The following is a 26,088-nucleotide window of genomic DNA, read 5'->3' as shown; positions in this document are numbered from 1 at the left end:
TAAATCCTTGTTGAATGAATGAACAAGGGCAAAGACTCTGTCTATTAAACTCTGTCTTTTCTTCATCATCTACCACAGTATTATGCACATTGTTGACAATAAATGTTAGTTGAATCTTTTCAATGTATAAATGAATGAAATGGCATCTAAATAAGCCCCATTATGTTTCCTTGTTTGTTGAATAAACATGACAAACATATATCAATGGAAACATCCTTACGAAACACATACTCATGACAATTGCTGTGTGTTTACCTAACCATATTTATTGACTTTTTAAGCAAACTTTGACCATCAGAGTATTTATAGCAATCATGTAAAAATGCCAATTAAGAAATGTCCCTTAATATTGTTAGAAAAGATAGCTTGAAATTAATGTAGTTGTCATAGTAACAAGCTTTGACTATGGAATGTAAGAGCATCATGAAGGATTGGACTTCACTGGCTTCGTTAATTCTGGTACATGAATAAATGTTGAAATGTCAGAAGTCAGAAATTTTAGTTACTGTGGCAAAATGTCATTCACATACTCTAAGTTACCATTATTATTTTTCAATAGATATAAGGTTGGCAAGATATGACTCTGATCCCTACAGAGAACTTTTTAGAAACTGGAAAATTGAAGGCCTCTCCTTCAAAGACATGCAGAGAAATATCCTGAACACTTCTGAAGAACAAAACCAACTCCAAGTTGCTTCTATCTACCAGGGAAATCCAGACCCTTCCCCCCAATACTACCCTCACTCCCAATCCCTGGGAGTGATCAAACAAACAGAACAGCTGCTGGGTGTCAATTTCAGATCCTGCTCAAAGGCTGCTTATTTGATGCATCTCTCCTGGGAGATTAGTATTTAAAATGAGGCTAGAAATCACAATCCCTCCCTTAAAGCAATCTTGACAGGCTCCAAACTGGGACTATACCTGTAACCAATCAATGTAAATTACTGAGCTTATTTTCTGAAGGTAAGAAGGTAAAAGTATCCCTCAAAAAATAATACACACCTGAGGATGTTTAGAGACAGAAACAATTTTAAATAAACAGGTTATATCATTTAGTTATGTCTAGTACAAGCATCCTTAGTGTCTAAAGAAGCTTAATAAGTGTCTTTAAGTTCATTGTAAGCAAGGATCATGTCTAATACCTTTAAAATATACAATAGTTTTTAATCTTTAAAGAAAATCTACCTAACCTGTCACAGTTAATGGGCATTGTACATACTAGTTAAACAGAGTATATACAGTGTAAAGTCATTTCTCTTTTTACAAAAGTTATATTCCCCACCTCCCAAACTCATAACTAATCCGTTAACTAATTTGGTGCCTTGTGGGGAAGAATAAGCTCCTTGACCTCTCTTGTCCTCAGTTTATTTAACTCTTAAATAAGAGGGTTAGAACAGATGATCTCATAGGTCTCTTCCAGTTCTGAAATTCTATTCCATGAAACAGTACCTCCATCATTGCTGATACTGAGTCATTTTTCAGGGATGTATATATATATATATATATATATATATATTAAAAAGATTTTTAAAATGTGTTAGGTTATTCAGCTTATCCTAGCTCCTGTCAGCTTTTAGTCTCAGAGTAAGCAGTTTCACTTCAACTCTATTGATACTACTTTTTATTCATGTATTCCATATTCATCTATTCTATACTATATTTACAAAGTTCATTGTATTTGCAAGGAACTGTTCTAAGTACTGTAATGATTCTATTTTTTTACTTTTTATTTTTCATTTATTTATTATCTATCTATCTATTTTTTGCAGGGCAATGAGGGTTAAGTGACTTGCCCAAGGTCACACAGCTAGTTAAGTGTCAAGTGTCTGAGACCAGATTTGAAGTCAGGTCCTCCTGAATCCAGGGCCTGTGCTTTATCCACTGTACCACCCAGCTGTCCCCTATGACTCTTTTCTAATTATCAGGTTTAGATTGTTCACTCCTGAATAAATTTTCCTCGGAGGGGGGAGGTGCCTGTGATTTTATTGGTGTCAGAAACTTCCATGTAGAAACATTCACGGATATAGATGAGCAACTCTTCTGTAACTTACAGTCTCAGAGGATTGTCTAGGATACAGAGAGGTTAAGTAACTTGAGAAGAATAACACAGAAAGTTTGTGTCAGAAGCAGACTTGAACCCTGTTCTTCCTGACAGCAAAACTATGTCACACAGTCTTAGATTATGATGCTACTAAATCATTTATATAAAAAGACACTATTTTTTCTATGATTAAGGAAAGAAATGTTTATATCTTTTTCATTTTTATTGATGTGTTTTTATTTTTGTCACTTTCAAATATATTATTCTCCTAACTTGAGGGCCATTTCTTGTAACAAAAAATAAAAATAGACAATAACATTAGCTGAGTTTGAAATTTTACATAGTATTTCATACTCATAGTTCTCCACCTCTACAAAGAAAGGGAAACAAATACATTTTCTCATTTCTTCTTTAAGGCCATAATTGGTAATTATAATAAAAAAAGTTTTCATTTTTGCATTTATTTGTTTCACCATTTGTACTGTCTTTGTAAACACTGTGTCCATGGTTTTGCTTCTCTCACTTTAAATCAATTCATAGCATTATCTCATCCTCTTTATTTTTCATATTCATCATTTCTTATGTCACATTAAAATCCCATTATATTTATATAGCACAGTATGTCCTATATGAAAATATATAGTTTATTATCATGGTTTTGTTTTATAAAAACTGTCAATGGGCATATATGGTTTATGCGATTTTTTTCTAACCTGTCTTTTACCTCTTTGGAAAAATATGCTTATTATTGTGATCTCTAAGTGAAAGGTTATGAATCTCATAGCCACTTTCTTGGGATAATTACATGTTTCTTCTTCTCATCCTCCTCTTCCTTCTCCTTCTCCTTCTCTTTTTTCTCATCCTCTTCCTCTTCATACTCCTCCTCCTCCCTTTTCTTTTCTTTTTTTTCTGAAGAGTTTTATCTTCCAAAATATATGTAAAAATCAAAATTTTAACATCAATTTTTAATTTTTTTAATAAAGTATTTTATTTTTCCTGTTACATGCAAAGATAGTTCTCAACTTTTGTTTATACATGCTTTCCAATTTCAGATATTTCTCCTTCCCTCCCCTCCCTCCTCTCCCCTCCCCTAGACAGCAGGTAATCTGATATAGGTTATATATATATATATATATATATATATATATATATATATATATACACATACATACATACACACACATAATAACATTAAACATATTTCTGCATTAGTCATGTTATAAGAGAAAAATCAGAGCAATGATGAAAAACCTCAAAATAGAAAAACAACAGCACCAAAAGCAAAAGAACTAGTACGGTTCATTCAGCATCTATACTCCACAGTTCTTTTTTTTTTTTCCTGGATTTGGAGATCCTCTTCTATCATGAGTTCCCTGGAACTCTTCTGTACCATTGCATTGGTGAGAAGAATATAGTCCATCACAGTAGGTCAACACTCAATGTTGATGATACTGTGTACAATGTTCTGGTTCTGCTCATCTCACTCATCATCAGCCCATGCAAGACCCTCCAGGTTTCTCTGAACTCCTCCTGCTCATTGTTTCTTACAGCACAATAGTATTCCATTGCATTCATATACCACAACTTGTCCAGCCATTCCCCAATTGATGGGCATCCGCTCAACTTCCAATTCCTTGCCACCACAAAAAAAGCAGCTATAAATATTTTTGTACATGTCGGTCCCTCTCACCTTTCCATGATCTCTTTGGGAAAAAGAGCCAAAAGTGGTATTGCTGGGTCAAAGGGTATGCACACCTTTATAGCTCTTTGGGCATAATTCCAAATTACTCTCCAGAATGGTTGGATCCATTCACAGCTCCACCAACAATGCATTAGTGTTCCAGTTTTTCCACAGCTTCTCCAACATTTATTATATTCCTTTTTTGTCATTTTAGCCAATCTGATAGGTGTCAGGTGATACCTGAGAGTTGTTTTAATTTGCATCTCTCTAATCATTAGAGATTTAGAGCATTTTTTCATATGGAAATAGATAGCTTTGGTTTCTTCATCAGAAAACTGCCTGTTCATATCCTTTGACCATTTCTCAATTGGGGAATGACTTGGATTCTTATAAATTTGATTTAGTTCCCTATATATTTTAGAAATGAGGCCTTTATCAGAAGTACTGGCCATAAAAATTGTTTTCCAGCTTTCTGCCTCCCTTCTAATTTTGGATGCATTGCTTTTGTTTGTACAAAATTTTTTTAATTTAATGTAACCAAATCATCCATTTTGCATTTCATGATATTCTCTATCTCTTGTTTGGTCATAAACTGTTTTCCTTTCCAAAGATCTGATAGGTACACTATTCCTTTCTCTCCAAATTTACCAATGTTATCACCTTATATGTCTAAATCCTGTATCCATTTTTACCTTATTTTAGTATAATGTGTAAGATGTTGGTCTATACCTAATTTCTGTCATACTATCTTCCAGTTTTCCCAGCAGTTTTTGTCAAATACTGAGTTGCTATCCCAGAAGCTGGAGTCTTTGGGTTTATCAAACACTACATTACTAGTGTCATTTACTTTCCTGTGCCTAGCTTATTCCATTGATCTTCCACTCTATTTCTTAGCCAGTACCAGATAGTTTGATTACTGCCACTTTATAGTAAAGCTCCAGGTTTGGTACCACTAACCCACCTTCCTGTGAATTTTTTTTTTCATTATTTCCCTGTATATTCTTGATTTTTTGTTTTTCCAGATGAATTTTGTTATTATTTTTTCTAGCTCTATAAAATAATTTTTAGGTAGTCTGATTAGTATGGCACTGAATAAGTAAATTAATTTAGGTAGTATTGTCATTTTTACTATATTAGCTCTGCCTATCCATGAGCAATTGATATCTTTCCAATTATTTAGATCTGATTTGATTTGTGTGAAGAGTGTTTGGTAGTTGTGTTCATAGATTTCCTGGGTTTGTCTTGGCAAGTAGGCTCCCAAGTATTTTATATTATCTACCATTACTTTAAATGGAATTTCTCTTTCTATCTCTTGCTGCTGGACTTTGTTGGTCATTAACATCAGTTTTTTTAAAACTTTATGTTCCAACTTCTCTTCCCCCCTCCATTCCCACCCCCCACCCACAAGAACTCAAGCAATTCAAAATAATTTACACATGAATAGTCATGGTAAAATTCCCATATTAGCTAATTGTGAGAGAAAACAGTTAAAAAAACCCCAAAACTTCAGATTAAGGAATTGTCAAAGAGGAAATGAAAAAAAAATTAAATGTGTTTCCATCTGTTTTCAGATACTATCAGTTCTTTCTCTGCAGATGGGCTGCAATCTTCATAAGTCTTTCAGGGTTATATTTGGATCATTGTCTTGCTGAAAGTAACCACATGCTTCGCAGCAGATTGTCCCCCACTATTGCTGTTATTTTGTATACAGTACATTTCACTCTGCTTCAGTTCATGTAGGTCTTTCCAGGTTTTTCTGATAGGCTCTGGTTCATCATAACCTTTATATAGTACCTTAAGCTTGACAGAGAATTTTCTTCATAAAAGCCCAGCAAAGTAGGTACCATATGTTTTGCCATTATAATCAATCATCATAACTATTTCCCTCCATCCCACTCCCTTCCCATGACATTTATTCTATCTTCTTTTTACCTATTCCTCCTCAGAGGTGTTTTACTTCTGACTATCCTCTCCCTCGCTCTGCACTCCATTTTTTAACCCTTCCTTCCTTATCCTCTTCCCTTCCTATTTTCCTGCAGGGTTAAATAGATTGTTCCTCCCAATTGGGTATGAAAATTATTCCCTCCATGTGCCCACTCCAATGAGATCAGGGTCCCTGAGCTACTTTTGTGTTCTAAATATTTCTTCCTCCCTCCCTCTTCAACCTTCCCTATGAGATCAAGCAATTCAGTATGTCATACTGGTGCAGTAACGCAGAACATCTTCATCTTCCTTGAAAGTGTTTTGCTTTTAATGCTCTCTCCTCCAATCTGCCCTTTCCTCCTTCCCTTCTCCCCCCACTCTTATCTCCCTCCCCTCCCCAGGGCAAAAATATATTACTATACCTACTTGAGTATGTATGTTAGTCCTTCTTTGAGACAATTCTGATGATATCAAGGTTCACTCACTCCCCAACTCCTTCTCCCTCTTCTACTTTCCTCCATAAGCTTTCTTCTTGTTTCCTTCATGTGAACTACCTCTCCCCAGACCATCTCTCCCCTTCTCCCTCCCACAGTTTATTCCTCCTACACCTCAACCCTATTTTAATGATGTTATCATGGATTAGTTAGGTGGCACAGTGGACAAAGCACCAGCCCTGGACCCAGGAGGCTCCAAGCCCAAATCCAGCCCCAGACAAAAGACACCCCACCCTGTCTGCCCTACAAAGAACAAAACATAAATCCTTTACAGATATCATCCCTTCATATTCAGTTCAGCCCTGTCTTCTGTGAATTTCTTACTGAGATAGTTCTTATGATTTAAAAGTATTATCTTCCCCTGTAGGAATGTAAACAGTTTGATCTTTTAATATTCCTCATGAAGTCTTTTTCCTGTTTACCTTTTTATGTTTCTCTAGGATCTTGTATTTGAAAGTCAAATTTTCTATTCAGTTTAGGTCTTTTCATCACAAATGCTTGAAAGACCTCTTTCTCATTGAAATCCCATTTTTGCCTCTGAAAAATTATAATCAGTTTTGCTGGATATGTGATTTTTGGCTGAAGTCCCAGTTCCTTTGCCCTCTGGAACATATTCCCCGCCCTCCGGTCCTTTAATGTAGAAGCTGCTAGATCTTGCTTTATCCTAATTGGAGCTCCACAGTATTTGAATTTCTTTTTTCTAGCTGCTTGCAGTATTTTCTCCTTCACCTGGGAGTTCTGGAATTTGGCTATAATATTCCTGGAGGTTTTCCTTTTGGGATCTCTTTCAGGAGGTTATCAGTGGATTCTTTCAATTTCTATTTTAGCTTCTGCTTCTAGAATATCAGGGCAATTTTCCCTCACAATCTCTAGGAGGATGGTGTCTAAGCTTTTGTTTTGGTCAATGGTTTTCAGGTAGTCCAATGATTTTCAAATTATCTCTCCTAGATTTATTTTCTAGATCAGCTGTTTTTCCAAGGAGATATTTCACATTACCCTCTATTTTTTCATTCAATTGGATTTGCTTTACTGTGTCTTGGTTTCTCATAAAGTCACTAGCTTCCATTTGTTCAATCCTAATTCTTAGGAAGTTATTTTCATCAGACGGTTTTTTAAATTTCCTTTTCCATTTGGCTTTTCAAACTATTGACTTTTTTCTCATGACTCTCCTGCATTACTCTCATTTCCCTTTCCATTCTTTCCTCCTTTTCTCTACATCTTCTTTCTATTTCTTCTACTTTCTCTTCAAAGTCCCTTTTGAGAGCTTCCATGGCCTGAGACCAGTTCATATTTTTCTTGGAAGCTTTGGATGTTGGAGCTTTGACCCTGTTATTATCTTCTTCTTCTGAGGTTGTATTGTGGTCTACCTTATCCCCAAAGAAGTTTTCAATGGTCTTCTGCTTTTTCTGCCTACTCATCCTGGCTTATTATTTCTTGGCTTTTAACTCCTTTTTAAAGTGTGGCCCTGCTTCCAAGATACACTGTTCAAGCTACAGTGTGGCCCGGGGGATGGTTAGGCTTCTTCTTAGCATGCCTAGTCCCACTTTCATTTGATTTTAAACTCTCCACTGGGGGGTGGGGGGGCTAGAGGGGGGGCTGCTTCTCAGTTCCACTCCTGTTCTCAGCTTCAGAGGGTCCCAGGTATTTTGGCTTGAGGTGGGGGCAGGCTTTAATCTCACCTGGCCTGTTCTCAGGTCTGGAGATAACCTCAGGCCTACTTTACTAAGCAACCAACCAGCAAAGCTTTCTGTGGTGTGGTTCTCAGCTTTGATGAGCCTGCTCCCCTGCTCCCCTCCCCCACCTGGATCTCCCGCCACTTAGGATTTCTTCCTGGTTCCCCTCTGGGGTGGGACAGTCGAATCCTTCCCCCCAGTCCACTGGTACCCCTGCACTTACCCCACCTTGGGCAAGCCTTTCAGTCCGACCGCACGCTGGGTTCCAGAAGATGCCAGTGCAAATTCCTCAGGCAGGTGTCTGGTGTGTCGGCCGATTGCATGGTTAGGATTTATGCGTGGTCCAGCACGGCTCCCTGAACTCTATCTATAGCTGGAGAAAACTCTCAGTCCGTATTTTTGTGTTTTTCTTCCCCAAGGGTTCTTTTATTGCTATTTTTAAGGTGATTGTATCTGGAACCCTGTGGTTTTAATGTCTTTCCTCTGCCTTCTTGGCCTCGCCCCTCTCCCTCCCTTTTCATCTTACTAATTGTTCTAATAAAAGACTCTTTCCTCTATATCCCAAAGACAACAAAAAAAATAGCCTTTATGTACAAAAATAATTATAGCAGATTTATAACAGTTCTTTTTTTTTTGTAGTGGCAAAAAATTGTAAATTGAGGGAAATTCCATCAGTTGGAAAAGGGCTAAACAAGTTGTGGTATATGATTGTGATGGAATACTTTGTGCTGTAAGAGATGACAAGCAGAATACTTTCAGAAAAACTTGGAAAGACTTACATGAACTGATGAAAATTGAAATGAACAGAACCAAGAGAACATAGTCCATAGTAATAATGATATTGTATGATGATCAACTATGAACTAAATAACTATTTTCAGCAATACAATGATCCAAGAAAATTCTGAAGGACTCATATTGAAAAATACTTAAAAAAAAATAACCTGGGGCAGCTTGGTGGCACAGTGGGGAGAACACCAGCCCTAGAGACAGGCAGACCTGAGTTCAAGTCTGGCCTCAGATACTTAACATTTACTAACTGTGTGACCCTGGGCAAGTCACTTAACCCCAATTGCCTCACCAAAAAACAAAAACAAAAACCCTCCAAAAAAAAACCCAGTGGAGTCTGAATGCATATCAAGGAATATTTTAATTTATTTTCTTTTTGTTTTTCTTTGGGGGAAGGGCTTATATTTATGTTTTCATTCATAACATGAATAATATGGAAATATGCTGTGTATGACTGAATATATTTGCTTCCTCAAGCCAGGGAGAAGGTGCAGAGGGAAGGAAAGAATTTGGAACACAATTTTTTTAAATGTTGACATTTTTACATATAATTAGAAAAAAAATATATAAAAAGACCCTGTCAGCCCTCATTCAATGTCCTTGGCATACTTGAGGTAGACATTGAACTTCTTTATTAAAACATTTGTGCTTTATTAATAAACTGATAATGCTTAAAACTTCATGCCTTAGTTTACATCATCATCATCATCATCATCATCATCATCATCATCATTATTATTATTATTATTATTATTGGCAGGGCAATGAGGGTTAAGTGACTTGCCCAGGTCAAACAGCTAGCAATTTTCAAGTGTCTGAGGCCGGATTTGAACTCATGTCCTCCTGAATGCAGGGCCAGCGCTTTATCCACTGCATCACCTAGTTGCCCTGGTTTACCTTATTTTCAATTAGACATTGTCTATATTTTGTTTGTATATAATTCATTTCATGTTGCCTCCCTCATTAGACTGTAAGCTCCTTAAGAACAAGTTGTTGTTGTTTCTGTTGTATTAATATACTTAGCACAGTCTCCTGACACACAGTTAGTGCTTAGTAAGCGCTTGCTGACTTAAATCAACTTGATTTGTCCCCCCCCCCATTAAGAAAATGTCTAGAAATGCCATAGACCAAATCTAGATTTTTCAAATCGAAACAAAGCAAAACACATACGTGCAACATTTTCTCCTCCACACTGTTAGTCTAGACAATCAACAAAACAACAAATCAGGGCCCAATTTATAGCATTTAACTATTTATAAAGTGTAAATGCTCACCCTAAAAATTTAACAATTGTCATTATCACAGCCCTTGGTAGGGTAATGAGGAATCTTATAACTTCACTCCTACCAGTACTAGAAAAAACTAGTCAGGCACATTCATATGTATGCACATGCACATACACAGAGGAACACAAAGAGTTGAATGAAAAAATAAATTGAACTTAGCATGGAAATGGATCAGGGCAAGGAAAGAGGAAGTAGGAGGGAGGCCACAGTTGGGAAAGGACTAGTTAAGCAAAACAAACTTCAACTTATTAGCATGAACCAGAAAGGAAGAATTAAACATAAAGAGAGAATAAATAAGAATCAGAAATCAGAGGCTGGACTTTGTAAAGAGCGGAGGAGCAGAGGTGTAATTGGCACAGTCAGTGTTGAATATAGAGTACCAGTGTTGGTCAAATTATTTCTCTTTCTCTACCTCTTTTGCCTTTACAAAGAAGAGGGATGGATGGGGGGAGAAGAGGATGTGATAGACACAAATTCACAACTGACTATCACTTCTGCGAATGTGGTTGAGATGAATTCCTTCATAAAAAAGAGAACATTAACAAAATGCATTAGAATAGAAACTAGGATATACCAACAATATATAGTTTTTAAGGATCACACATGTATGAATTCAAATTCAAAGGGCCGGGGCAGCTAGGTGGAGCAGTGGATAAAGCACCGGTCCTGGATTCAGGAAGACCTGAGTTCAAATCTGGCCTCAGACACTTGACACTTACCAGCTGTGTGACCCTGAGCAAGTCACTTAACTCCCATTGCCCTGCAAAATATATATCAAAGGGCTCCTTAAGGAAATAATGAAGAATTTGTATAGATGGAAAAATATCCCATGTTCATGGCTATGGCATATCAATATAATAAAAGTGAAAATACCACCAAAGTTAATTTAGAATTTTATGCTATACCAGTCAAATTAGCAAAGGGTTGCTTTACAAAATATGATAAAATAATACTAAATTTTCTTTTTATGTAAAAAGATCTAAATTATCAACAGACACAATGAGAAAAATGTAGAGAAGAAAGGATGGAATACCATTTCCCAACCCTAAACTGCATTAGGAAGCAGATGCCTCAAAATCTTTTGGTATTGCTTTAAAAAATAGAAAAGAAGATCAATGGAACACACTAGGTTAATGTGAATCAGAAATTGTTTAACTCAATAACTCAGTGTTTAATAAGCAAAAAAAAAAACACATATTGCTTAAGGAAGAATTGTCTATTTGTTAAAACTGTTGGAAAAATTGGAAAGTAGTCTGGCAGAAATATGGTTAACATCTTATGCTATATTCCACAACAAATTCAAAAAGGAATCATGATCTTTATATTAAAGATAATTGTCACTTGTTTCAGTCATGTTCAATTCTTGTTACCCAATTTGGAGCTTTCTTGGGAAAGATACAGAAACAGAAGCAAACTGAGTTATGTGACTTGCCCAGGGTCACACAGCTAGTAACTGTCTGGGGGCATATTTGAACTCATTCTTTCCTGATTGCCAAGACCAGTGCTTTACCCACTGAACCATCTGGCTACATTTACAAAAGTAATGCACCTGTTTCATATATCTAGGAGAAAAGGGAAAGTGGTAGAATGGGGGAAAATACTTGTATCAAATTTTTTAGATGATTGTTAATCAAGATATATGCATGTACAAATAATACACACATATATGTTAAACATATATATATTCTGTCTGTTATACACAAATATGTGTATGTATATATTTATATATACATGTCTATACATACTAACATGTTTATAACCAAAAACATTTCAAAAGATAAGTAGAGGATATGAATAAACAATTCTCAAAAGAAATACCAAACTCTTAGCAATCATATGAAAAAAATCTTCCAAATACCTAATAATAAGAATGCAAATAAAAATAACTGTGATTTCACCTCACACACTTAAATTGACAAAAACAACAAAAGATGGGAATAATCGATATTGGAGAGGTTGCAGCAAGAGAAGACCAGATTGGTGTATTTTTTGTGGAATTACAACCATTTAAAAGAAAACTGGAATTATGCAAATAAAGAGGCTAAATAGTCTATACCCCCCCAAATCTGTATCTTCTGTCTATATCCTCCAAAAACTTTTGAACCATGTGGGCCATTGCAGATGGGGGAAAAATGGAGGGATTTGTGACTTTCTCCCCCAGAAAAAATCCCAACACACATTCTAAACTTCAATGATGTCCCTATAGTGTTTATGTCACTATTCTGCCCAAGAACTACCTCGGTTTCTAATTGTCTATAGAAAAATATAAATCTCTTGGTTTAGCATTTAGAACCCATTAGAATTTCAACTTTTAGGCTCATATCTCAAGAAGGCCATTGATTAAAAGAAGGTTCCCCATATACACGAAAATGTTTTTATAACAGCACTTTTTTGAGTAGCAAAGAATAAGAATCAAAGTAGATGTTCATTGACTGAGGAGTAAGCAAACAAATTGTGGTTTATGAATGTTATAGAATAATACTATGCTATAAGAAATTATGAGTGTACTAAATAAAAAAAGAAGTGTGGAAATGCTTTCATGCTAATATGCATGAAGTAAGCAGAATCAAGAATATAATATATACAATGAGTACTATGTAAATGAACAACAGCCACAAAATAATACAAAGTAATTTTGTGGGTCAGGGCAGTAAACACTGTGGAGATTAGTATAGGTCTCAGGTAAGAGTTCATCTTTGAAGGAATCTATACATTGAATGATGTTCAGGGGAAGAGGGAAAGTATGCTAAGCCTGGAGGATAGCTAGGGCTCTGATGAAACCTAGAGATGGAATATTATGCCCATTGAACAAAAAGTATGGCAATTTGGCTGAGACTTAGCACTTTTAGCACAATTCCTGGCACACAGTAGGGGCTTAATAAATGTTTATTGATTGAGTGGTTGAAGTTGAATAATGTACAAGCCTGTGTTGGGAATTTTTCTGGGGGAGAAAGTCACAAATCCCTCCATTTTTTTCCCCATCTGCAGTAGCCCACATGGTTCAAAAGTTTTTGGAGGGGGGCAGCTAGGTGGCGAAGTGGATGGAGCACCAGTCCTAGAATCAGGAGGACCTGAGTTCAGGTGAGGACTCAGACACTTAATACTTGCTGGCTGTGTGACCCTGGGCAGGTCACTTGGCCCCAATTGCCTCACGAAAAAAAAAAAAGTTTTTGGAGGATATTGACAGAAGATATAGTTTTTGTTTTGTTTTGTTTTGTTTGGGGGGGGGGGAGCTTCTGGTGAATTCCGAAGGTTTATAGTTTCTTCTTTTGCAGTTACAACCTCTCACACAATTATTACTTGTTATTTCAGAATTTAAAATTAAAGTACAGAGAAATTATCCATACTATATTTATTTATGTGGTTGCGGATGGGGGAAAGGGAAGAGCAGAGGTGGAGGGGTGGGGGCGGATCTCACTGAATTTTTCATAGGGTTGAGACTACAGTCCCAGGGAATTCTCTCCCTCTACATCTTCATCTCCTGGCTTGCTTAGCTTTATTCAGATCTCAGCAAAGATACCACTGATTCAGATAAGCCTTTCCCGATCCTCCTTAATTGTAGACCCTTTTCTCTTTTGAAAATTTTTACTGTTTATAGTTTGTAAGTAGTTGTTTGCACGCTGTCTCTCGCATTATACTTTTAGTTACCTGAGAACAGGGACTGTCTTTTGTATTTCTTTGTATGTCCAACACAGCACAGTGACCAGTACAAGATAGGCACTTAATAAATGCTTAACGACTTGACTTAAAAGAAAAGGATCTGTGACTTTTATGATGAGTACGAACTAACAACTGAAACCTCCCTTCAAGTCCACCCAGAACCACGTGAAAAACAAAACCAAAAAGTGACCTTTGTCCCTGCCCAGGTGCTTCCCTCCCTCTCCCCCCGCCCCCCTTGAAATAATCCCCAAAGGTGATGAGCCACTTCAGCGCTGGGGCTTCGGCCTAGACATGGCTCTGGACAGACTGGGCTAGGGGAGGTCTTCAGGAGATTACTGAGCACTTGCTCTCTGCCTCCTGTTCAGGCACTGGCGCAGCCCTGAGCTCTAGGGCTTCCTTCAGCTCCTAGACCCTGGGTTCTGGATATATCTCCCAGGACCAGGAGCGAAGCACACCTGGGCACTTGAGCCTCCCCGCCCTCATTGTGACGCCAGTTGCTGCACACCTGGCCAGTCCAGCGCCCTGCTCCCCCATTCACACAGCAGCACCCTCCTAAAGGGCCCTCCAACTCTCTGGCGCTGATTCAGATCCTGCCTGCCCCACTTCCAGCACCCGTGCTGTGGCAGTTCGACCCTGGGTCCAAGTCTCCCCACCATCCACCACGGCCAGCCAGTTGTCTTTCTACGTTTCACCTGGCTCTACGTGTCTGAAACGCATGAGTCCACACTTTGGATCGATTCCCATCGGCATCTCCTTAAACATCAGGAGGAGTGACGGGAGGGTCCACCCTGCGGTCGTCGCTTCGGTCAACAAGAGTAACAACACCATGATGGTGGAGTGGGTCGAGAAGGGCACCAACAAGGGCAAGAAGGTCGATCTAGCCACGGTGTTCCTGCTGAACCCCGGACTGGCCACTCCAGAATACCCCCAGTCCTGTAGAATCCAGTCTCCTCTGCCCTTGTCGGTGCTCTATTCCGCCAAGGCCAACAATACCTTGTCAAACCATTGGGTGGCGCACCCTCAGAAGAACGACACGGCTTCAGGGGACAATGCAATGACCTTCAGTGAGCCTATCCTGGTGAAGCAGAGAAAGTCACACTGCCTAAGGGAGATCGAGAAACTACAGAAGCAGAGGGAGAAGCGGAGGCAGCAGCTGCTGGAATTTCAGGCCAAGAAAGCCCTCAATGTCAACGTGGCTAGTCCCAACTACGAGATCATGTGTATGATTCAGGAATACCGAAGGCAAATGGACTACTCCAAGATGCTCAGCTCAGAAACCACAGACGACCACCGAATCTGTGTCTGCGTACGAAAGAGGCCGCTCAATGAGCAAGAGACCCTGTTGAAAGACTTGGACATCATTACCATCCCCACTAGGAACGTGGTCATGGTGCATGAGTCCAAGCAGAAGGTGGATCTGACCCGCTATCTTGAAAACCACACCTTCCGCTTCGACCATGCTTTCGATGACACTGCCTCCAATGAATTTGTGTACCGATTCACTGCCCAGCCGCTGGTGGAGAATATTTTCCAAAAGGGTATGGCCACTTGCTTTGCTTATGGTCAGACGGGCAGTGGTAAAACACATACTATGGGAGGGAATATTTCTGGAAGAAAGCAAGACTGTTCCAAAGGCATCTATGCTTTAGTGGCTGAGGATGTCTTCTTAATGCTCAAGAAACCCACTTATGAGAAGTTGGACCTAAAAGTCTATGGGACATTTTTTGAGATTTATGGGGGCAAAGTCTATGATTTACTGAACTGGAAGAAGAAACTCAAGGTCCTTGAGGATGCCAAGCAACAAATCCAGGTTTTGGGACTGCAGGAACAGGAAGTGTGTTGTGTAGAAGATGTGCTAAATCTCATTGAGTTAGGCAGCAGCTACCGGACTTCAGGCCAGACATCTGTCAATGCTCACTCTTCTCGGAGTCATGCTGTGTTTCAGATCATCCTTAAAAGAAGAGGGAAATTATATGGAAAGTTTTCCCTCATTGACCTCGCTGGGAATGAAAGAGGAGCGGACACATGCAGAACCAGCAGGCAGAGACAGCTAGAAGGGGCAGAGATAAACAAAAGTCTCTTAGCACTCAAAGAGTGTATAAGGGCATTGGGACAAAATAAGTCTCACACCCCATTCAGAGCCAGTAAACTGACACAGGTGCTTAGGGACTCATTTATAGGCCAGAACTCTTCCACCTGTATGATTGCTACAATCTCTCCAGGACTGAGTTCTTGTGAAAACACACTCAATACTTTAAGGTATGCAAACAGAGTGAAGGAATTAACTCTTGATGCCAGGCTCTTAGGCTATCTGCATCCATGTGGGCATCAGGAGTCAAGGCTATTAGATAAACACATGGTGACTCCGGCAGGAAACCAGGAGCAGAGTGATTATAAAATATTTTTACAGAGTGAGGAAGAAGAGGATGAGGAAGATGAAGAGCCCATCAGATCTTCAAAATCAGACCAAAAAAATTCAGTATCATACAATGAATCCAGTCAGTGGCTCAGAGCTTTTTTAGAGATGGCAGATGGAATAAGCTATGATGTGGATTTCTGTGCTGCCCAGTTAGAGTCCATCTTGGAGCAGAAAATTGTTTCTCTGAAAGAAATCCAAGGAAGGGTGAAATTATTTCGGGAAAGCCTCCAGAAGGAAAAGCCTGGCAATTGAGAAAACCAGTGTCACAAGTACAGTTTTGAAATGATGGATGCAGTGCTGCAATTTCTAACTATCTAACGTGTGAAAAAAAGGTCCAAATAGTCTTTAATGTAAACACCCTTCTACTTGAAAGCTTAAAATCTCTTAAATTATGCCTGTCATCAATGTATTCTTCTTTCTTCCTATGCATTGTATTTCTTTTGGGAAACAGGGAAGGGTTTTGTAACTTGGAGTCCATGGGGTTTTTGGGGAAGGAGAGAATGTTGGTAATTCAAAGGGGTTTCCAATTTAATTCAATTCATTAAACATTTTAAGCGTCTACTATGTGTCAGGACTGTGTGCTAAGTGCTAGGGATACAGAAAGAGGCAAAAGACAGGCCCTGCCCTCAAGGAGCTTACAATCTAATGGGAGAGATAATATTCAAAGAAATATATACAAAGCAAGCTGTATATAGGATAAATGGGAAATAATTCAAATATGGAAAATGTAATTAAGAGAGGTTAAGGAAACTTCCTAGGGGCAGCTTGATGGCGCAGTGGATAGAGCACGGGCCCTGGGGTCAGGAGTACCTGAGTTCAAATCCGGCCTCAGACACTTAATACTTAACTAGCTGTGTGACCCTGGACAAGTCACTTAACCCCAATTGCCTCACTAAAAAAAAAAAAAAAAAAAAAAAAAGGAAACTTCCTGTAGAATGTGAGATTTGGGGTGGAAATGAACATAAAAACAAATGAGTGTACACACTAGAATAGATTTTTTTAATATATGTATTCAGTTTGAGGCATCACATGTAAGAGAGCCTTGACATTCTAGAGCATGTCTAAAGCAGTGTTATCAAACAGAGGTCACTAAACCATATGTAAGGATTACTCCAGGACATGTTTACCTAGAAAACCACACATTGATATTATCTCTGCTTTATGGGGTTTTTGTTGTCATTGTTAAATATTTTCTGATTACATTTAATTTAGTTCCTGTTGCGCTGGAATGTTGTGGACTGCCCGCAACCTACTAGTTGTATTTTTGACACCTCAGACCTAGAAGAAAGAGATACATTACACAGCAGTATCTATTACTCTCAATTTTTTTTTCTAATTCAGTAAATGCATGTTGCTGTGATGGGAAGCAGACTGGATATGAGGTCAGTAGTTCTAGATGTAAGTTCAGTCTCTGCCTCTGAGTCCTAGCTCTGTTACTGTGTACCAATGTAAAAGTCACTTGAGAGTTCTTAGCCTCTGTGGAGAATATAAAATTCCTCACCTGTAGAATGGGGGAAATTGAAGGCTGTTGGTGAGGATCCAAACAGCTACTGCTTGCAACTACTTTGTAAACTCTAAGATGCTATATAAACATGAGTTCTTATTATGAATGGGGGGAAAAAAACAACTTTCCAAGAGAATTTCTAAAAGCAAGGAATTTTGAGTGAATTTCTAAAAAATCCTTAGAACTACCAAGCTCCCTGGAGTAACATATTGGAGGAGAAAGGTTTTTGGTGTTATATAAGCAAGAACTTTGTTGATGGTAAAATGTTGCTGATTCTGTCCTATCATATTCCCTCTCTAGTATTCTGTTTGTGTGATTGCTGGAAGAGGCTTCCTTTCATCAAAATTTGAACAGGGAAAAGAAAATCTCAGTTATCAAAGTGGGACATGATATAGAGCTAGTGGCTGAGTTGCAAATACTCAACCAACTCAGAGGGACCTTGTTGTCAGTTGTCCTCTATATCTTTCATAATCATAGAGTTAAGAGCTGTCACAATAAAATAACAATGACATGAATTCTTGTCTTTATTAAGAAATGTTTTGAATTTGAGAGACAATGATGTAGTTCAGGGCTTCTTAAACTTTTTCCACTTGTGCCCCTTTTTGCCTGAGAATTTTTTTTCATGATCCCAGGCATATCGATATATAAAATAGGTATACATAACCTTTTATTGTTGCCAAGTTTTACATGGCCCCTCACATTCAGTTATGTTGCCTCATATGGGGTTGTGACCCACAGTTTAAAAAGCTAGGATATAGTGAACCATAGGCCAGCAAGGATTCCAGAAGTCCTGTGTTCAAGTTAAACCTCTGACACATCTAGCTTTGGGACTGTGTGCAAGTCATTCAGTGCCAGCGGCAAATTTCTAAGTCAATATAAGTTACTAGCATGCTGATACTCTGCATCAGTAAAAATAGTTCCCACCCTAGGAATAAAATCATAAATCTGGACCCTGCCTCTGATTTTCTTTTTAATTTTTTTTGGGGGGGGCAATGAGGGTTTAGTAACTTGCTCAGGGTCATGTAGCTAGTAAGTGTCTGAATTCAGATTTGAACTGAGGTCCTCCAAACTCCAGGGCCAGTGATCTATCCAGTGTGTCACCTAGCTGTCCTAAACTGGATGTTCAGTAGATATCTTAAACTCAGTATGTCCAAGGAATTATCTTTTTCCCTAAACCCTGCCCCTTCTCCATGTTCCCTATCACTGTAAAGGGCAACACTATCCTCCCATTCCCCCAGGCTTGCAATCTAGGACTCATTCTGTATTCCTCACCATCTTTCACCATTATCCCCCTATTTAATATATGGCCAGGACCTATTGATTTTACTTTTGCAATATCTCTCAAATATATCCCCTTCACTCTCCTGACACTTCTACCACTCAAGTGCAGATTCTTATCACCACATACCTGGATTACTGCAATAGCCTGCTGGTGAGTCTACCTGTTTTGTCTCTCCCATTTTAATCCATTTTCCATTCAGCCACTAAAGTGATATTCCTAAAGTGCAATCCAATTATGTCACACACATACACTACACTCAGTAAACTAGTGATTTCCAATTGCCTACAGGATCAAATACAAAAGCATTTGAAGTCCTTCATAATCAAACCTTCTTGTACCTTTCTAGTCTTTTTGTTATGATATTATGTTATTATTATTTGTTATTATATATATATATATATAACATTCTTTTTAAATTTTTGAGTTTCAAGTACTCTACCTCCATCCCACTGCCTACCCTACTCACTAAAAAGCAAGTAATATGATATTAATTATACATTTGATACCATGCAAAACATATTTCCATATTAGCCACATCTCAAAATAAAGCAAGAAGAATAAAGGGAGAAAATTATACTTCAATTTGCACTCACAGTTCATTAGTTCTCTCTCTGGAGATGATTAGCATTTTTTCATCAAAGTATAGCCAAGGGGCAGCTAGGTGGCACAGTAGATAGAGCACTGACCCTGGAGTCAGGAGTACCTGAGTTTAAATCCTGCCTCAGACACTTAACACTTAACTAGCTGAGTGACCCTGGGCAAGTCACTTAACCCTAATTGCCTCACTTAAAAAAAAAAAAAAGTATAGCCAAGTTTTTTCATGGTTAACATTAAAACATTTTGTTTTATTTAATTTATTTTACAGGTCTACAAGGTTTAAGTGACTTGCCCAAGGTCACACAGATACTAAGTGTCAAATGTCTGAGTCCAGATCTGAACTCAGGCCCTCCTGCCTCCAGGGGCAGTACTTTATCCACTGTACCACCTAGCTGCCCTCCTAAGAGTCTGCTCTCAGAAGCTCACCAACAGGATAAAAGAGCTCCCAGCCTCAGCGTTCTCTTTTCTATGTTTTTTTCTCCCTCCCCCAAAAGGGAGGTCCTTCAAGTTGCAAGGCTGAGATTGGTCCCCCTGGTGATGTCAGCAATATAGATCACTCAGGGCAGGCCAGGTGTGGCCTATATCTAATCATCTCAAGTAGGTACTTAGTCGGTTTCTCAAACAATGCTAGATCAATCAGGTGGGACCCCTGAGCATCTGCCAAATTCCATTATTTTATCACATTTATCACCAATTCATTATTGTACCTATTTTTCCTTCCAGCATTTGTCATTTGTGATAAGTGTGAGGTGTTACTCATAGATGTTTTAATTTGCATTTCACTGATCCATAGTGGTTTAGAGCATTTGGGGGGGGGGCGGGAATGAGGGTTAAGTGACTTGCCCAAGGTCACACAACTAATAAGTGTCAAGTGTCTGAGGCTGGATTTGAACTCAGGACCTCCTGAATCCAGGGCCAGTGCTTTATCCACTGCTCCACCTAGCTGCCCCTGCTCTACCTAGTTGCCTCATGCTCCACCTAGCTGCCCCAACATTTTTTTAATATGACTACAGATAGCTTTGATTTCTTCTGAAAACTGTTTATATTTTTGACTATTAATCAATTGTAGAAAATCTATTATTTTATAAATTTGAATCAGTTCTATAGTCAGTATATATTTAAGAAATGAAATTTTATCAGAGAAACTTGCTATAAAGTTATTTAAAATATGTATACACATACATATATATGTATATGTATATGCATATGTGTACATGTATGTACATACATATGTCACATATGCATACACAAATACACGTGTGTATATACACACATACATATTGCATTTCTATGGTACCTTTTGGGGAAATGAAATTACCATTATTATTTTTTTTAATTGGCCCTGTTTTAACTTTTTACTACCCCTGACTTTTTTACTTTAGCTGAAGCATATTAGATTCTGCTCTAGTCCTTTTATTTAATTCTATGTGTCTCTCTGTTTCAAGTGTGTCTCTTGTGAAGAAAATATTGTTGGGTTCTGGTTTATAATCCATTCTGCTACCTGCTTCTGTTTTATGAGTGAGCTCATTCCATTCACATTCATAGTTATGGTTACTGTGTATTTTCTTGCATCCCATTCTCCTTTCTTTCATTTTCTCTCTCTTTTTTTATTCTGTCTCTCCACAAAAACTTATTTTGCTTTTAACTATTGCCTCCCTTGATTGGCCCTCCGCCTATAATTACCCTCATTTTTATCATATCCCCTTCCCCTTCTATTTTCCTGTTGGGTAAATTAAATTTTTATACACAACAGAGTATGTATAGACTAACTCTTGGAACAAATTCCAATGAGAATAAGTTTTAACCATTGCCCTTCTCTACCCCAGATTTCCTCTCCACTATAAAAGCTCTTATTTTCATGTCTCTTTTATGCGGGAAATTTTTCCCCATTCTACCTCTCCCTTCCCCCTTCTCCCAATGCATCCCTCTTTCTTACACCTTCATTTTTTTATATGATTTCAATATAATTAACTCACACCCATGCCCTCTGTCTATGTAAACTCCTTTTAACTTCCCTATTAAGGATAAAGTTGTTAGGAGTTACACGTATCATCTTCTCATAAAAGAATGTAAACAGTTTAACTTTATTGAGTCCCTTATGATATTGCTCTTTTAGGTTTAACTTTTTATGCTTTTCTTGAGTTTTGTGTTTGAATGTCAATTTTATTTTATTTTTTTATTCAGCTCTGGTCTTTTGATGAATGCTTGAATGTCCTATACTTCTACTGACATCTTAAAGTTTTTTTAGGATGGAGAAATTTCTCACCCTGGCTTTTTGTTGACTCTGCTGCTCCAAAATTTGATTTGAGACATTATTTTACTTTGGTATATGATGTAAGATGTTGGTCTATGCTTAGTTTCTGCCATACTATTTTCTAGGTTTCCCAGCAGTTTTTGCCAAATAGTGAGTTTTTATCCTGGAGGCTAGAGTCTTTGGTTTTATCAAACAGGAGATTGCTATATTCATTTACTGCTGTTTCATGTGTAACCCATTCCACTGATCCTCCTCTCTATATTTTAGCCAGTACCAAATAGTTTTGATGATTGCTGCTTTATAATATAGTTTTAGATATGGTATAGATAGGCCACCTTCCTTTGCATTTTTTTCACTCATTTCCTTGATATTATTGACCTTTTGTTCTTTCATATGAATGTTGTTAATATTTTTTCTAGCACTATGAAATACTTTTTTGGTAGTTTGATTGGTATGATACTGAATAAGTAAATTAATTTGGGTAGAATTGTCATTTTTACTATATTAGTATAGCCTACCCATAAGCAATTTATGTTTTTCCATTTGTTTAGATCTCATTTTATTTGTGTGAAAAGTGTTTTGTTCATATACTTCCTGTGTTTGCCTTGGTAGGTAGACTCCCAAGTATTTTATATTGTCTACACTTATTTTAAATGGAATTTCTCTTTTTGTCTCTTGCTGCTGGACTTTGTTGTTCTTATATAGAAATGCTGATGATTTATATGGGTTTATTTTATATCCTGCAACTTTGCTAAAGTTGTTAGTTGTTTAAAGTATGAGGCATCACTTTAAAGTTATTTTTTTGGAGAGAATGTTTGAGAATGTTTACCAAAAGGGGTTGCCCTAAGGTTCAGAAGAACTAGGGGAAGGGCTTTTGGCCATGGTATACCTAAATCATTCATAAACTTGCCAACCTGAACCTTAATGATCCCATTGGTATGTTCTATGAGACCTTAGGATTGTTGGAGTGGTAAGCATTGAGTAAGTGTTGAAGTACTGGCCAGGAAGCCAGGAAACAATTTGGGAGACAATTTAACTAGTAAAAGAAATATCTCTGTTAGTATGAACTTCATTAGGAATACCCTAGGTGGGAAAAATCCTTTCTAATAAACCCTTGGCTACAATTGATGTAGTAGCTTTCCTGCAAGGGAAAGTTTCTTCCCAATGGGAGAACATGTAAACCATAACTAATACAACTTATAACTGGAGGAGGGTGGAGGTTGAATAAATCAATCTGCCAGACTTTAAAAGGGGTGAAGGAAATTTCCTAGGGGGAGGTTTTAGGGGGCTAGACAGATCTCACATTGTAGATAAACATCATGTCCGTCTCACTTTTCCCACCAATATTTGCAACCTAATCTAAGCAGCCTGTCATGAATCCAGTGACTTAAAAGAGTGAAGGTATTCCCTCATAGGTCAATGGAAAGAGGAAGGATTGGGTATCCATTTGCCCCATGCCAGAGCCCAGAGTTTATCTTTTTTGTACCCTTCCAGTCTTAGCCTGTCTTGGAAGGGATAGGACATGGTCTCTTGAACTATAGCAAGCTCTGCTGGGGTCAATGTTAATTTGGCACCAGGCCCATCAGATGTTAAAGGAAGACAGACTAATAGGGATTGGGATTTTCTGAGCAGCCTGCTTGACATGCAGGTCAGCAGGGGCATTACCCAGGTGTAGGGAGAATCTTCATGGGATTGCCTTGGCATTTTAACAATCACTGCTGCTAGCAACAAAGGGGAGTCAAACAATCTCTAGATATGTGGGACTGTCAGAGGACATCAGGAAACCTTCATATTTCCATAACATCCCAAAATCATGTGCCACACCAAACACATACCGGCTCTCCATGTAAATATTCACTAGTTTTCCTTTTGCTAATTCAAAAGCTTGGACTTCAAATTAGGCCTGTTGTGCTGAGGAAGCCAAAGGAAGGGGTCAATAACCTCTTCTGTGGTGGTGATAGCATACCCAGCATCATTTTGGAGACAGGAACCACCAGTGTACCAGGAATAATCTGGGTTTTCTATCTCAGTTTCTTGGAGATCTTCTTGGGGGCAGGGGTTAAAATAAAGTCAATAATTTTAATACGGTCATGATCCTGAGTGTGGTCAGCGATCCCAACCTTTGTCAGGGAGAAAAGTGGCTGGGTTGAGAGCTACATTAGGTTTGGATAGTAGAGAAATCTCTTATTCTGCAAAACAGAGACTATTGACTGATATCAGCTGTCCTAAGAACTCACAACCTGAGAACAAGATACTTTATGGAATTTAAGGAAGGAGGCGAGAAAAATGGAATCAGCTTTTGAAGACAGGAGACCCAGGGAGCAAAGGAAATTTAAAGGTCAGCAAGTTCTGTTTACATAATTTGTGAAAAGTAGTAGGGGCTCTCTGAAGCAGAATAGTCGAAGTGTACTGCAGGCCCTCCCAGGTAAAGGTAAAGTAAAAAATAAAAACTGGCAATTCACACCAAAAGGACCCATTGAAAAAGGCACTACACAAATCTGAAGTGAAAATAGTGGAATCATGGGGAATTATATTCAGGAGAGTATAAGGATTAGGGACCACAGGTATTCTAGGAATCACAGGAACATTCATTGCTCAAATCTTGAACAAGCAGTCACATGAGCTCACAAACAGGAAGGATCAGAAATACCTAGTGCAGGGAACTAATAGACCAGAGGAAGCCTAATGCCCTCAATTGCCTCTGGAAAGGAGGATACTGTGAGATTCGAGGAAGAGGTTTAGAGGGATGCAACTGAATCTGGACTGGAGAGACACTAAGAACCTTTCAAATTTCAGAAGAGTTAAACACATAGGGGGATGATGGGAGGATGGGACTTCTTCCAGGGGTGGGGAAGGGCAGATTAAGACAGGGGCTGTCAGGGTCTGGGGGAAAGTAGAGAGCTTTTCCAAAAGAGAGATAGCTGGATATAATTTTGGGGAGAAAACTAAATCAGAGATCTGTATATCCAGCCTAGAAGGTGGGGAGGTGCATCTTTTTACATTTTCATTTTCATTTGAAATTAATTGTAACAATAGTCATACCTTTCAGGGAAGAAAAGATAGAAGATACCTCATTAAGGTATAGTATAGTAACATAGGACAACATTTAAAAAGTAGATGAATGTTATTCAAGTTTGTAATCCTGGAAATGAAATAGACTATTAAGGGAAAGAAAAAAGTTAAAACAGCATAAATGTTTTAACAAAAACACCAGATAGTAAAACAAATTCCAGTTAAATATTGTATTTTGAAATAACACTTACTCAAGCATCTATCAATTAAAAGTTAGTAGGGGCAGCTAGGTGGCACAGTGGATAGAGCACTGGCCCCGGAGTCAGGAGTACCTGAGTTCAAGTCTGACCTCAGACACTTAACACTTACTAACTGTGTGACCCTGGGCAAATCACTTAGCCCCAATTGCCTCACTAAAAAAAAAAAATAGTAAACATACAAAGCCATCAATATCTGAAATGCTAGGGATATGAAAACGGGAAATACCTTTGAAGCTCAAAGAAAGAAAACAGTAAAAGTTTACAAAAGTTATTTTAAATGACCACACCATTATTAATGTGTAATTATTTCAATAGTAACCACTTAACAGTTATTGAGAAAAGCTATGAAACAGCACCATGGCTAAATGGAACAAGTTTCTCTTGCATATTAGGGAAACCTCCAGTTTTCAGAATTTTAAAATTTGTTCTTTCTATTAACACCTAGAAACCAAGTGATTTTCCCCAGGGTCACACATTCATTATACCTAGAGAGTATCCTAGAGGGAAAACTTGAACCCAGACTTTGATGTCACTTCTTTGTGAATTCACAGTAATAACTGCATTTCTAAACAAAGTTTCAAATATTTGCATCTATAACAATTTATAGCCCAAAAGAATACTCTACAATTATCAGATATTCACATACAGATTGGTAAAATAAAGTAACTTGTTTTAAGATTATGCAATTAACAAGTTTCCAGATCCAAATTTTTAAACTTTGTCTTAATTCAAATATCAAAAATAAACCCCAAATTAAAAAACCCAGACATCTTATTAGAAGACATGTTTCACTTAAAATAAGACGAATAAATTCAATTACAACTGGAACTATTCTCAAATGGTAAAATTCTCATTTATCTAAGGCCCATCTACTAGCACTTCAATATCAGACCAATATTATCAATAAATTCATTTTTACATGGTGATAAACACTGGTAAGTGAGAAGCCAGATAGTTCCCCAAATTTAAATAGAATCTGATAGAAATGGTGTGTCTGCCTCAGCTGGCAGGATACATTATTCAAGTCATGGGGCCTTCTCACCCATCTCCACCATTCCTTCCTTTTTACTGCTAAGTTAACAGTTAACCTGTAGTGCATGTTTCTCTCAGATAAGAACAAACTACATAATTTAAGCCCTAAAAGCTTATTCCCACTCCCCAAAATTTCCCTCCCTTTTCTCTGTTAAGTCAACAGAGGTTTTCTAAAGTTAGA

The 26,088-nt window shown here is 38.0% G+C and overlaps 1 protein-coding gene across 1 annotated transcript; it reads left to right on the top strand.

The window, feature by feature from the left end:
- Positions 1-14,259: 14,259 nt before the first annotated feature.
- On the top strand, positions 14,260-16,218 carry KIF2B (kinesin family member 2B). Its single transcript, XM_043962890.1, has one exon. The coding sequence runs from the start codon at positions 14,263-14,265 to the stop codon at positions 16,216-16,218; it is 1,956 nt and encodes a 651-aa protein (XP_043818825.1). The 5' UTR covers positions 14,260-14,262.
- Positions 16,219-26,088: the final 9,870 nt, after the last annotated feature.

Source organism: Dromiciops gliroides, chromosome 4 (genome assembly GCF_019393635.1).
Source record: "Dromiciops gliroides isolate mDroGli1 chromosome 4, mDroGli1.pri, whole genome shotgun sequence".
Classification (NCBI taxonomy): domain Eukaryota; kingdom Metazoa; phylum Chordata; class Mammalia; order Microbiotheria; family Microbiotheriidae; genus Dromiciops; species Dromiciops gliroides.
Note: the sequence above shows the minus strand (reverse complement) of the source record. Positions and strands in the feature narration are given on the sequence as shown.

Excerpts from the sequence above, each read along its gene's own strand:
- KIF2B (XM_043962890.1), top strand. The coding sequence starts at position 14,263 with ATGAGTCCACACTTTGGATCGATTCCCATCGGCATCTCCTTAAACATC.